Source organism: Lactuca virosa, chromosome 9 (assembly GCF_052849685.1).
Source record: "Lactuca virosa cultivar CGN04683 chromosome 9, Lactuca_virosa_CGN04683_v6, whole genome shotgun sequence".
NCBI lineage: Eukaryota > Viridiplantae > Streptophyta > Magnoliopsida > Asterales > Asteraceae > Lactuca > Lactuca virosa.
The window spans coordinates 177,327,606-177,342,459 of NC_136434.1; the positions used below are offsets into that span (position 1 = coordinate 177,327,606).

At 43.0% G+C, this 14,854-nt stretch overlaps 1 protein-coding gene across 1 annotated transcript; it reads left to right on the top strand.

Annotated features, from left to right (window-relative positions):
* The first annotated feature begins 8,868 nt into the window (after nucleotides 1-8,868).
* LPXB (lipid-A-disaccharide synthase B) lies at nucleotides 8,869-11,417 on the top strand. The gene is made up of 8 exons (XM_079074489.1): nucleotides 8,869-9,303; nucleotides 9,485-9,584; nucleotides 9,681-9,786; nucleotides 9,885-10,099; nucleotides 10,204-10,276; nucleotides 10,351-10,589; nucleotides 10,655-10,881; nucleotides 10,985-11,417. Exons 1-8 carry the CDS (start codon nucleotides 9,068-9,070, stop codon nucleotides 11,160-11,162), a joined length of 1,374 nt encoding a protein of 457 aa, XP_078930615.1. The 5' UTR covers nucleotides 8,869-9,067; the 3' UTR covers nucleotides 11,163-11,417.
* Nucleotides 11,418-14,854: the final 3,437 nt, after the last annotated feature.

The window sequence follows — 14,854 nt, forward strand, 5'->3', positions numbered from 1 at the left end:
TAGCTTGGCTTATCCAAGCCCAAGGTCCAATTCTTAGGCCCAAAGTCAATTAGGAATCAAAGCCCAACACATGGCCCAATTTGGAACTCCTCATATGGGCCTTACCTCAAAGCCCATTAATTATTCTAGTCCAATTGCTTCACTTTGGATGGCCCAATAATAATCCAATCATCAAGGCCCAATAGAAAGGTCCAACAATAAACCCAAGAGAAATTAGGGTTTCATATAAAATGACGATTAGGGTTAAGTTTCCTACTTAACCCATTAATAACTTAATCCTCTAAGGACTTAACTCATTAAGTCCCATATCGCTTAGCTAAACCTTGTCCATGATTATTATTCATGTTTCGAGTTATTAATAATTCCCGGGTGTGTGTGTGTCCCAATTTATTCTCAAATTAGGGTTTTATTGGCATTAGGGTTTTCCAAACCCTAATTAGGGTTTCTAACCCAATTACTAGCCCATTTATTATATTGTTGGACTTTTAGATCAATTAGGGCTTTATTGGGCCTATTAAGCCCACTAGAATATCATTAAGTCCATTAGGGTTTTCATTAAGCCCATTAGGCTTCATTGGGCCCATTAGGGCTTCCTTGGGCCCATTAGGGTTTCTAGCACTCCAAACTAGACAACACAACCAGGCAAAGCACACCGCCACCCGACACGGCGGCCGGTGGCGGCAGGAGGCGGCAGCCACCACCCTAAGGTGGTGGTTTTCAGTTTCTTTTATTATTCTTGGCTCTTACAACTTTTACAATGAATTCCTAAAATAAACACACACACTACACTAATACCAACACACACATGCGATGGTCCTTGGAGGCAGCCACCACCTCACGGTGGTGGCAGCGGCGGCTCTTGTGATTTCCGGTCAAACAAATCATACCCATAAACGAAAATACGCACACCATCACGCCCTTTGCTCGAAAAGAGAAACCAACCACCCGATAATGGCGTATGGCGGCGGCAGCGATGGTTTCATGCCGGCAGGATATAGATAGCGGTTCAGCAGCAACGAACCGAGTAGAGGGGGGGTTCCGTGACGATGACAGCTACGCTCAAGCTCCTCCGGCGGTGGCAACAACAACATAACAATGGCGATTAGCGGCTCCCAGCCTCATTGTCAACTGATCTTGCGGCTCCACCGATGGTCCCGCTTCTTTGGCTTCACAGATGAGGAGGAGGAGGCGGCGTAGGTGGCTACGACTTATCTCCCGCTGCTTCTGACTGAACGATGCTCCATCGTCATCCTTCGCCTCCAGCAGCAACAGAAACGACGGCTGTGGTCCGGTGGTTCGTAACAGCAACAAACCATCCAACCACCGTACTCACTTTCTGATGTAGAAGAGATGGACTCCGGTGACTGGCTTCAGCGGTGGCGAGGAGGAAGACGCATGGCAGCGAGACGAGGGTGAAGGAGATGTCGGCTGGAGGATGAAAGGGAGTGGGTGTTGGCTGTTACATAAGTTTCTTAGGGTTAGGGTTTCATATTCAATATATATTCGATGGACACAAACATATTACCATAATGGCAAGATAGGTCCCTCCAGCTCTTATTTATTTCAAAGTAGATCCAGATTTTACCTTTTAGACCCCGACTCCTAACATTCTTTTTAGAGTAAGCCCAATAGTTACTAAACAGCCCCTATCTTCTAAAATCTTTACAAAACTAGTACATAATTTACAAAACCACCCCATTCTTGACGAATTCTTTTCAATTAAGGTCCAGAATTCACCCTTTAGCCCTCAACTTCTAAATTTATGACAATTAGCTCCATCCTTTGATATATAATTATTTATTTTAGGGCTACTATTCATTCATTATTTCATTTATTTATTTAATAAATAAACAGGTGTTACAGTTTGCCCCTGCGGTGGAGCTCCAGCAGTTAGCTAGAGAGTTTCTGGATATGAGGCAGACGACGGAGACTGTGGCGAAGATCACCGCCAAGTTCCGGGAGAGGAAATTGTTGGTGCCCCAGTACGCGGGTGATGAGGATATGAGGAGGACCCGCTATCATGACATGCTAAGAGCTGATATTCGGGAGCATGTCAGTTTTTCCGCTTGCCCTACTCTGGAGTCCATGATTGCCAGGGCAAGGGAAAGGGAGATCGACCTGGAGCACATCCGGAAGAGGAAGGTTGAGGAGGGGCAGGTTACGGGGGCTTCGGGGAAGAAGCCCAAGTGACCAGACGCAGGGCCGAAAGGCCAACAGGGGCGAGGCCGCTGCAGGAAATACGGCAAGACGCACGAGGGAGCGTGCAAGTTGGGATCGTTAGGCTGCTATAAGTGCGGCAAGATGGGCCACTTCAGCAGGGATTGTACCACCCCTGCACCTATGATACAGACATCAGAGTTGCTGTGTTTCCACTACAACCAGAGGGGCTACAAGAAGGCCAATTGCCACCAGTTGACAGTAGCAGCGCCAGTGAAGGCGCCAGCTCCAGCGACCCTGCGGATTACTGATGGCCGGCAGGGCAAGGCGGAGGCTCCAGTGGTGAGGAGCCGGGCATTTCAGCTGACTACCGAGGAGGCACGCGCCGCACCCGATGTGGTGACGGGTATGATTCTTTCCCTCTGTTTTATTTATATGATGTTATGATATTGATATGTGCCCTATGTATATACGTTTAGGATCGTTGCATGTGAACGGTATTCCAGTACAAGTGTTGTTTGATTCGTGTGCCACCCAATCATTTGTTTCTCTTGCGCTTAGCAAGAAGTTCACTGAGTCTTCGGGCATGTTGGATTGCCCTTTAGAGGTAGAGATTGACGATGATCGATCCGTGCGAGCGTCTGCAGTGTTCCGAGATTGCATTCTGAGGTTATTTGAGGAGCGTTATTTGGTAGAGTTGGTTCCCATTCCATTGCGTAGGAATAAAGTGATTATAGGCATGGATTGGTTGAGCCCTAACGGGGCAGTTATAGATTGCGCACAGCAGTTGGTGCGGATCAAGACCCCAAGTGGGGGAGAGCTGGTGATCCAAGGGGAGAGGCCACAACGTGGACCCACAGTATGTTCAGCAGCGAGAGCTAGGCGCTACCTTCAGCAGGGTTTCACGGGATATGTCGCGTATGTCATGGATACTCGGGAGACGGGTAAGGCGACGGTGAGCGAGGTTATGGTGGTGCGGGACTACGCAGATGTGTTCCCAGAGGAGCTTCCTGGGATACCTCCGGAGCGACAGGTGGAGTTCAGGATCGACCTAGTCCCTGGTGCGGCTCCAATAGCCAAGGCACCGTATCGATTGGCTCCTTCTGAGATGCAGGAGTTGTCTACACAGCTGCAGGAGCTGTTAGACAAAGGATTCATTAGACCAAGCAGTTCACCCTGGGGGGGCCCCGATCCTGTTTGTGAAGAAGAAGGACGGGTCGCATCGGATGTGTATAGATTATCGGGAGCTGAACAAGGTAACGGTGAAGAACCGTTACCCACTCCCGAGGATAGATGACCTCTTTGACCAGTTACAGGGAGCATCTTGGTTCTCCAAGATTGATTTGCGTTCGGGTTACCATCAGATGAGGGTCAGAGAGGAGGATGTGTAGAAGACTGCTTTTCGGACATGCTATGGTCATTACGAGTTTGTGGTGATGCCTTTCGGGATCACCAATGCTCTTGCCGCGTTCATGGATCTCATGAATCGTGTGTGCCGGTCGATGTTGGATCGGTCCGTGATTGTTTTCATTGACGATATCTTGGTTTATTCCAAGACGCATGAGGAGCACTTGCGTGAGGTTCTGAGTACTTTGAGGAGGGAGAGCTTATATGCTAAGTTCTCCAAGTGCGAGTTCTGGTTGCGCGAGGTGCAATTTCTGGGGCGCCTTGTCAACCAGGACGGGATATCAGTGGATCCGGCCAAGTTAGAGGCCGTGATGAGATGGGAAGTCCCGAGGTCTCCATCCGAGATTCGGAGCTTCTTAGGATTGGCGGGCTACTATCAGAGATTCATTAAGGACTTCTCCAAGATAGCCATACCCCTGACCAGGCTAACGAGGAAAGTCATGGTTTTTTGTTGGGGGCCCGAGCAGCAGGCCGCGTTCGAGACGTTGAGACAGAGATTGTGCCAGGCGCCAATCTTAGCCCTGCCAGAGGGCATAGAGGATTTTGTTGTGTACTGCGATGCGTCCATCTCGGGTTTGGGCGCAGTGTTGATGCAGAGAGGGCACGTTATTGCTTACGCTTCGAGGCAGCGGAAGCCTCACGAGGCGAACTACCCGACACATTATTTGGAGCTGGGGGCTGTTGTGTTCGCCCTCAAGATTTGGCGTCATTACCTCCATGGGGTTCGTTGTACCATCTACACGGACCACAAGAGCCTGAGGTATCTCATGGACCAGCCGAATTTGAACATGAGGCAGCGTCTGTGGCTTGACATGGTAAAGGATTATGATTGTGAGATCCTTTACCATTCGGGGAAAGCCAATGTGGTGGCTGACTCGCTTAGCCGTACGGCAGCACCGATCCAAGATATCTGCCTGAGGATGACAGTGGTGACTCCGCTGTTGGAGTGGATTCGGGAGAGTATCAGAGACCGCACGACAAGATGCAGCCGTTGGATATTCCTATGGAAATGGGAAGACATCATGATGGATTTTATCACCAAGCTTCCCAGGACCGTGCGGGGGGTGGATTCGATCTGGGTCATCGTCGATCGATTGACCAAGAGCGCCCACTTTATCCCGATTCAGGAGAGCATCTCGGGCGAGAAATTGGCTGATATATATATCAGGGAGGTGGTGGCGCCGTACAGAGTGCCAGTTTCGGTGATTTCAAATAGGGATGTGCGGTTCAGATCCCGGTTTTGGAAGAAATTCCACGACGAGTTGGGTACTCGTCTGCATTTCAGCACCGCCTTTCACCCGCAGACGGGTGGCCAGAGCGAGCGGACCATCCAGACTCTGGAGGACATGTTGCAAGCATGTGTTTTAGACTTTGGAGGTAGCTGGGATACCTACCTTCCATTGGCGGAGTTCTCGTATAATAATAGCTATTATGCGAGTATCGACCGTCCTCCCTTCGAGATGTTGTATGGGACGAGGTGCAGGACCCCGATATGCTGGGGCGAGGTTGGCCAGAGGGTCATGGGGAGCACTGAAGTAGTGCTCAAGACGACAGAGAAGATTCAGCAGGTCCGGAACAGGCTTCAGACTGCTCAGAGTCGGCAGAAAAGTTATGCCGATAAGCGCCGATCAGACCTGGAGTTCTAGGTCGGGGATATGGTTCTCCTGAAAGTGTCGCCTTGGAAGGGCGTCATCCGATTCAGGAAGCGGGGCAAGTTGGGTCCCAGGTTTATTGGACCATTTAGGATTGTAGCCCGGGTGGGCAAGGTGGCGTACCGGTTGGATCTTACAGCCGAACTCAGTCAGATCCACAACACTTTCCACGTCTCCCAGCTGCGGAAGTGCCTGGTGGACGACTCAGCGGTGATACCCTTGGAGGACATTCAGGTTGATGACAGCCTGAATTACATCGAGCGGCCTGTAGTGATCCTTGACCGGAAGTCAAAGGATCCAAGGAACAAAATAGTGGAACTCGTGAAGGTGCAATGGAAGCACCGGAAAGGGTCGGAGTGGACGTGGGAGCCGGTGGACGAGATGATGGAGCATTACCCCGAGCTGTTTCAGGAGCGAACAGCAGACTTTGAGGACGAAGTCTAAAATAAGTGGGGGAGATTTGTAGCACCTGATTCTTGGTACGTATTCTTGTATTTAATTCTTTTATTGATTTGTAATTTTGGCCTTGGACTCGGCGAGTCGAAGGACTGACTCGCCGAGTAGAAGCGGGATGAGACGCGGAGTTTTAGTTGTGGACTCGGCGAGTAGCCGCTGTCTGGACAAAAACCCTAATCCAGGGGTTTGCACCCTATTTAAACGACCTTATGCAGCCTCCATCACTCCTTAATGCTCCCAAACACCCCTCACTGAAACTCTAGCCGTTTTTAAAGCAATCTAGCCTTGTTGAAGAGTTTTTGGTGTGCTTATGATCCAAGGTGAGAAGAGAAGCTTGAGGGAACAAGGAAGGACTGAAGGGGATCCGAATTGGGGCATCATTTGCAGCTCATTCAAGGTAAAAAGTCTGTACCTTGATCTTCCAAATGTTAGATCCCATTTTGGTGGAATTCTAGGGCTTTATGAGCCATTTTAGCTAGCCAACCATGAATGCAAGCATGGTTGGGGATGAGGGTGCGGATCTAGGACCCTTGAGGGGTCTCAAAGCAGAAAGGGGGTGCTTTTCCATCCATGAAAGGCTCCATGCAATCTAAGGGCTTGTTTTAGGACCTTTTGAGCTTAAAGTCCCATGCAAGCACGTAAAGGTTGTAACTTTACGTGCTAGAACGGTCCAAGGAGTATAGATCTATCCTTTGATCAAGAGTTGTACATCAGAAATCGAAGATCTAGTGAGAACATGAGATAGACTCGGCGAGTCCATCGTTGTACTCGGCGAGTCCAAGCTTGAGTCCCAATCAGTTGAGGGTCGAAATGACCCAGTTGTGGATGGAAAGGTTTTAGGGAGTCCTGGGAAGTGACCCAACGATCTGGACTAAGGCATTGTTCTGGATATTCATGGGACTCGACGAGTGCATGAGACAGACTCGGTGAGTCCAAGGCAATCTCCTTTTGGATGGAGATGAACTCGACGAGTTGTTCATACAACTCGGCGAGTCAAGGGCAGGACCTGTTATCCGTTAAAGATGAACTCGACGAGTTGTTCATACAACTCGGCGAGTCGGATGAAGATTCAGTCGATGTTCATTTAGAAGGAAAACTCGTCGAGTCATCGCCTAACTCGACGAGTAGAGGCGGGTATGAGGACAAATGTAAGGATAGGGACTCGGCGAGTTGGTGAGCCAACTCAGCGAGTCAGATCAACTGGTAGTTGACTTTGACTTTGACTGATTGAGTGTTTTGTGGGAATTACAGCCGGAGGAGTTCCGGAGTAGCAACATCAGACAGACAGTTCCCACGCAGATCAGCAGCTGCTTCAAGGTGAGTTACCTTCCAGTAGCGGTGGGTCTACGACCACAATGTCGGACCATCAGTAGGAGTTGTATGATTAAATGTTTGTCTCTGTGATATTCATCTAGGTTTACTACTACTTGATATGTTTATGTGCTAGTATGATATGATGCTATGTGCTAGTGACAGTAGGGGAGATAGTCCCCAGATTACCGATCGATAGGGCCGAAGGGGTAGTCATGCCCAGCCATGCTAGATAGATTATGTGATATGCGTTATGTGGTAGTAGTAGGGGTGGAATAGTCCCCAGTATCCGGCCGAGAGGACCGAAGGGGAGGCCAACACCCACATATGCTAGTCAGTATCCGGTCGAGAGGACCGAAGGGGAGGCCAACACCCAGATATGCTAGCCAGTATCCGGTCGAGAGGACCGAAGGGGAGGCCAACACCCAGATATGCTAGCCAGTATCCGGTCGAGAGGACCGAAGGGGTAGGTCGGGCACCCAGATATGCTTGACAATATATGTATGTTATGTGGTCATGTAGTGTGTGGTACAGTGGGGGAACTCACTAAGCTTCGTGCTTACAGTTTTCAGTTTTGGTTTCAGGTACCTCTTCTTCGAAGGGGAAGGAGCTGGCGCGGTAGCGGCACATCATACACACACACTGTTTTCCGCCTTGCGAACTTGTTCTGGGATTTGTACTCTAATATTTGGTTGTTTCATATTTTGGTTTTCAGACACTATACATGTTATGAAATGGTTTGAACAGACAATGTTTTATCACAAATGTCTTCCAAAGTAATGATTTTAAAACGAAATTTTTGGGCGTGAAATTTGGGTCGTTACACCTAAATTCTGATGTCTTCAATCTATGTTCTTGAACAAATACACAAATACATGCCCTAAATTACGATTTCGTCAATCTCCCACCACCACTTTCATCAACCTTCTAACATCACCATCTTCAACCTCACATTGTTGCCATCGTCCCTCTAATCCAAGCCCTAAATCGATAGATCATCGGTGAGAGTTCTTCATGTCTTTCATCTTCCCCTTTTCTTTCACTTATGAACACAATGAACACCAAGTGGTCTTAGTGTTTGTATGTATAAGAAAGATTGGTCCAAAACCAAATGATTTATGAGAAACAAACAGAATAATCCCCTGCCACTTACTTGTATATAAAGCCATCATCCTTGTCTCTTCATTACAACCTACCCTTCACCAACAAACCATCCTTATTTTCTCTATACCAGTCACCATGGCCATTATCAACCTTTAGATTTCGATATTGAGAAGAAGAAAAAGGGAATTTGATTCCTTGTTGCTGTGGAATCTCGCACATACACATAAAAGTTATGAAGAAGACATAAGTGATCGTCGATTGGGAACGAAGAAAAGGGGGTGTCGTTCTGAGACCTTTGATCGATTGATAGATGGAGACAAAAGAGCAATGTTGATCTCTGTTTTGCTTGGGGTAAAGGCTACGAACGCAGAAGAAGCACAATCGGGATGCAGAAGCAAGCACAATCACCGGTTGATTTATGTGGTGGGGGGAACCGGGAAGAAGACGTACTGTTCTTCTTGGGTAAAGGGTGGGTTTTTTTTTAATTTAGGGTTTTAAAGAGGGGGAAAAAGCCACATATTAGAAAAAAGAACAATAAAGCCACATAGGCTTAGTGTAACCGGTGAAACCAGGTAAAATCTGGATAATTCCCCTGTTTAACAGGTAAAAAACGAGTTCAATGGTCTATTGTGCAAAAAAATAACTTTAATGACCAAATCGGATAATTAACGAAGCTTTGATGTGCTACATTGACATTTTACAAAAAAAAAAAAATAATAATAATAATAATAATGTAATCACTACTTTGGGTCTTGGGATTGATACCGGCTGGTTGCTAGGGAAGAAATAAAGAAACAGAGCTCGAAGCTGCCAAGGACACATAGCGCCTCGCCCTCACACCCACTCCCAGTGACTTTTCCGGCAGAGTTCACCGCCACTGCCGTCGCTCGCAGTTCCACACCCCCGGCGACTTCCATGAATGCCTAAAGGTTGTCCATCATGTTGGCTGGTCTGATTTCTGATTTGCAGTAAACATCACAATGTTGCTTAAGCCTATCCGCAATTCAAATAGAAGAACTACTTCAGACTTTCTGTTGTCATTGGGGAAATATTTCTCCACTTCGAGACAATCTGCAGTTGATTTGGCTTCCAAAGATGGAGAAATGAGGATCTTTTTAGTTGCAGGAGAAGCTTCAGGAGATGCTATTGGTTCTCGTTTAATAGCTGCCTTAACGAAGCTTTCACCATTCCCAATACACATTGCTGGAGTCGGAGGGTAATTCTTTTTTAGTCATGTAGATTCACCTTTCAATCTCTAAATCTTCTTAACCCTAATCAATTAGTATCTGTTTCCCCAAACAATTTTGTGGTTTTCAAATTCACATCTATATTCATTTGTAAACATACATACATACATACATACATATGTATTCATTTATCCGTGTGTCAATTTTTAGATCTATGATGGCAAAACATGGATTGAAATCTGTTTTCCCCATCGAAGATATTGCTGTAATGGGGATTTGGGAGTTGTTGCCACATCTAAATAAGTTCCAAGTACTTTCTTTTTCCAATTTCTCATAACTTCTTGTAAAGAAATAAATAATTATATCAGACATCTTAAAAACTACTAAAAATCTATAACTTTTGCAGGTTAGACTGAAGCAAACATTTGAAGCTGCAATCTCATTTAATCCTCATGTCATAGTGACAATTGATTCAAAGGGATTCTCTTTTCGTCTTTTAAAGCAATTAAGGGGTAATTCTTCGACCATCTTTTTCTTGATTTCAAACATGTAATTTAGATTTTCCTTATAATATTTATGGTGTAGGAAAATGGGGGAATAATTTTTGCAGCTAGATATGGGCAAAAAGGACCTTTACACTTCCATTATGTAGCACCATCTTTTTGGGCATGGAAAGGAGGTGAAGCAAGACTTAAGGGACTTTCTGAGTTTATTGATCATGTCTTATGTATTCTTCCATTTGAAGAGGAAGTTTGCATATCTAATGGACTACCTGCAACCTTTGTGGGCCACCCCATTCTAGAAGATTCCCTTGACCTTAACTCGGTACAAGTTGTTTCCACTTTTTTCCCTTTTTACCCTTCCAAATTTTTGGCCATTACACTAAATATTCAGTCACTTAATGATTACATGTTCATGTCCAACAAAAGGTTGCTACAGAAAAGGGATGGAAGGTGCAAGGAAATGCTGACATGTTCAGGGGTAAATACGGAATTTCCTCAGGTAAAATTGGACATATTCAAAAATCCAAAAAGATACAATAAGTTTTTTAAAATCCGGGTAATGTTTTTTGCAAGGTTCAAGAATATTGAGTCTGCTTCCTGGAAGTAGATTACAAGAAGTGACACGTATGCTTCCAATTTACTCAAAAACCATGAATCTCTTAACGGACTCCATTCAGGACTTAATGACTGTTATCCACGTGGCACCTAACAAACATGTAGAAGATCACATCAAAAGAACCACCAATGAGTGGCCGACACCTGTCGTACTGGTTCCTGGAGGATCACCCCACACCAAATATGATGCATTTAGTGTAAGTAATACTAGTTATCTGGCAATTGAAAAACTAGCTGTTAGCTGAAAAACTAGCTGATACAGGCGAGCAGTGTGGCGTTATGTACATCGGGGACAGCGGCAATGGAATTGCAACTTGCGCGATTATCATGTGTTATCGCGTATCGAGCCCATTTCCTAACAGAATGGGTGATACGTTATAAAGCTAAAATACCTTACATTTCTCTCCCAAATATCCTTCTTAATTCACCTGTTATTCCCGAAGCCCTTTTTCGTCATTGCTCACCCACAAAACTAGCACGTTTACTCACGTAAGATTTCACCCGATTCTTTATTCATAATGACACAGAGATTCGAAAGGTAATGGAATAAGTCATTACAGTCTGTGATCATGTTTGGTTGGCGGTGTTTCAGGGAAGTAATGTGTAATGAAGGAGTCCGGGAAGAACAAGTGGTTGCCGCCGAAAGGGTGATGGAATTACTAAGGCCGCCACAAGGTGGTAGCTTGAGCTTTGGTAACACCGCGAGTACAATAGCAGCTCGGACCGTGCTTTATTATCAAAAGGAGAAACTTTACGGATGTGTTTATTGAATGGGGCACTAGACAGACTTTTTAGGGTTATTTTCAGTGATGAGGATGAAGAGTGCATTCATGTTTATTTTTTTTGACAGACTTTTTAGGGTTATTTTCAATGACGGGGATGAGGAGAACATTTTTTTTTATTTTATAGACTTTTTAGGATTATTTTCAGTGATGAGGATGAGGACATTTATGTTTTTTTTATAGACTTTTTAGGACTATTTTCGATGATGAGGATGAGGATAATAAATTACAACTGGAGATTCAGTGTCAACATAATTAGTGAATTTATTAAATTAGTCTCAATCAAGTTTAATCTACTAATTTGCTAAAAACATTAAATAGCTATTTACACAAATAAAAAAAATGGTTTTTACGTGTGTAATAGGTAATAACCACTTATTTTTTCAACCACCCTTGTCCACAAGTTCATCTATTAAACTACTTATCCATATACAAAATTTAAAAAAAGGGGGTTGTAACCAATGCATCATAATTCATAACCATTGGATTTTTAAATCATTATTATCCACAAATTAACCTACTAAACAACTATTTACACGAATACAAAAAACGTTTTGCAACTTTCCATATCCATTGCAAGAGAACAACACAACGATGAAGCCAATGGCTTTTCTTTGCCTTTCGGCCATCCTCATGGCTTCCATTTTGATTCGAGAAACCAAAGCCGAAGCTCCTGCATGTGATCCTCGGGACCCGAATTGTGTGGTAAACCCCTCCAGAAAGAACCCGCTTGTCATAGAAGGGAGTAAAGAAGATAAGGAGGCAGAAAGGGAAAAAGAAGATGACACCCCTGAGATAATTATAGTTGGCCATAGGAAGATGTCACGTTGACAAGAATGTTGTATTCCTCATTTGTGTGTACTATAATTGTTATGTTTTTCTTTTCTTTGTGTTATGCTTATATATTTGGATCTATGTACAATTTCGATATCTTAGCTTTATGTTGCTTGTTTGATTGGATATAGTTGGGTTTAGCGATAGTCTAAAAGAATATGGTATGAGCAAAGAAAATGTCAATAAAGGTGTTTATAAGGGGACATTTGTGTGGTGAAATTATGTTTACAAAAGATGGTGTGACTTAATGATGATATGATGATATAATACAAAAATCTTGCGGGCTATAAAAAGTCCAAATCTATTCTAATAATCTTATGGAGTTATTGTCACTGTAGCCCAACCAACTTATCAATTTTGGTTTAAAAGGTCATTCCTCTTATTATTATTATTTTTTGCATTTGAAGGGTAGAAACTTGTGTTTTACAGGCTAATTTAGGTAACCAGCCCATTATAGCCGGTTAGGTTTGCAAAATAGGATATAAAAGCTCATAAAAGTTAATTCTTTGAATGTCATCGAATGCAGTTCAATGCAATAAATGCAGACATTTATCCAATACCAAAAGAACATGAACATAACAGTTGTATGTTGTAGCCTCTATATGGATGAAGCAAACAATATGAGCACAAATCTACCATTGCACAACATGAGACTCCCACCATTGAAGCAAATAAAAGAAACGTCATCATCATTATCCTCTTCTTTAATCTTCTTAGCAGACGACTGGTTCGCTTGATCCCCTCGCTTCCTCTTCACCACCACTTGAGCTCCTTCAACGACATTACCTACCTCAACCTTCACTCCTCCACCGCTACTATCTGCAGCGACACCCACCTGTCCTTCGTGGGTTTTCTGAATTGGTTAACTCCGATCAAGGCTTTGACTCTAAATTCCCGTATTTTGAACTTCCTTCATGGAAAATTGAATTAGCTAATCTAAAAATCAGTTCATCGATTGATCATTAGCAGAGATAATGAAAACCCTAGAACTTGGAATCGAGTAGTGGTGTCGTAGGAGGTCTGGTTGCATAGATGCATAGAAATGGATGAGATTGGCTAAAAAGACACCCCATTTTTCCATTTAGACATCCTATTTGATTTTAAGGTTTTTTTATTTGTTGAATTTGCATTGTTTTTAAAAAAAGTAAATTATAAATAGTTTATTATAGGTTGACTTTTTACTAAAAGTGTTTATAGGGTGTCTAAGAGGTGTCAATTTAGCAACACCCAAATTAATTGAGGAAGTACGTGATTAATGGGTCATTTTCGAAGGACAACGCTAGGAGATTTATGAAACCCAAAAAAGATAGCGCTTGGGATTAATTGGTATCTTTTTCTGAGTTTTTTTTTGTGTTCTTATTTTTTTGGGTTTTATTTGGTGTTCTTCTTTTCGTTACTTGAGAATTAATGTTTTGGTATCCGGTCTCTGTTCCCTGTTCTTACGTTAAACACATATCAAGGTTTGTTGTTAGGATTTTGCATCACAAGCTCTTTGGAGTAACGAAAAGTACCTGCAAATATGTTGTTTTTGAATATAACGAAAGAGACATTTGCAAGATAATTTTTGGAAATCGGAAGCATCATCTGCAAATTTCTTGCAGTAACAATCTAAAAATACACATGCACAGCTTAAAATTTTGGGGTTAGCTAAAAAGACACCCCATTTTACCATTTTGACACCCTATATAGGTTTTAAGGTATTTTTATTTGTTAAAATTACATTGTTTTCCAAAAAAAATGATTATAACTAGTTATCTATAGGTTTTTGATAAATGTATCTATAGGGTGTCTAAGGGGTGTCTTAATAGCAACACCCAAAATTTTCCATGGTCTTGATTTTATCGATTTATTTATTTTGGATATTGATTTTATTTTTCAATGACATCTTCATGGAATATGGGACGGTGGACATGAATTTTTTTTTTTGGGATAATCAAAGTGGGAGAAGGTGGATGGGAGGTTGAGGATGGAGGCAGTTGAGAAAGAATGGCGTGGTTTTTTTTTGTGATAATCAAAGTGGAAGAAGACGGAGATGGAGGTAGTCGATAAAAAAAGGCAAAAGGTAAGGAACAATGGTGGTGGTGGCCATGTAAAGAAGATGAGTAAGTTGATGAAGAAATGTAGGACATGTATTGACCGGCTTCTAGCCGGTAACAAGTTAAGAAATTAAGAAATAAGGACCTTTTAAAATTTAAAAATCAAGATTACACCCGTAGAATGCAAAAAAATAAGATTAGTGACCTTTTAAAACAGAAGGTCTTAGTTTGTTGGGCAAGAGTGACATTAACCCTAATCTTATGTCACATGTCCTTTTTTTTTCTTATTTTATTTATGGCCCACTCTTTTTCCACTCAAGAAAACTTAATAAGTTCATCGGTTATTCGGTTTTGGTTTATCCTTCAATCAAGGCTCTATCTCTTGTAATTTTGCCTTTTGCTTTTGAAAACATAAAAGATTCAAAATAAAAAAAATACATAAATCCATTTGATTAAATCCTCCAAGAGAACGATCTAACCCTAAAATGAAAATAACATGGCCTCGCAAATGGTATTATGCAAAAAATAAAATTATTTTTCCAAATAGTCTATGCGTTGGATCCCTGCTTCCATACTTAATAAATATTATTTTGTACGTCTTTTGAATGCTAAAACACTTACTTAATTACTCTTACACGATAATGATGTCAACAAGCAACTCTATAATATTAAGAATATCTCCGACCATTCTCATCATCCAATTTGTTTCCATGTTGCCAGGCCAAACTTCTCTTTTGTCCACATAATGGGATAATGACTTAAAAAGATAAAATATTTTTCGATTTGTACACATTTGGTTACTGAGTTTTT

What these genes read in the sequence shown, in the direction of transcription:
- LPXB (XM_079074489.1), top strand. Translation starts at nt 9,068, where the DNA reads ATGTTGCTTAAGCCTATCCGCAATTCAAATAGAAGAACTACTTCAGAC. An exon ending in TAAATACGGAATTTCCTCAG is followed by an intron (nt 10,277 to 10,350) that starts GTAAAATTGGAC and finishes GTTTTTTGCAAG; the next exon opens with GTTCAAGAATATTGAGTCTG. An exon ending in CCAAATATGATGCATTTAGT is followed by an intron (nt 10,590 to 10,654) that starts GTAAGTAATACT and finishes TAGCTGATACAG; the next exon opens with GCGAGCAGTGTGGCGTTATG.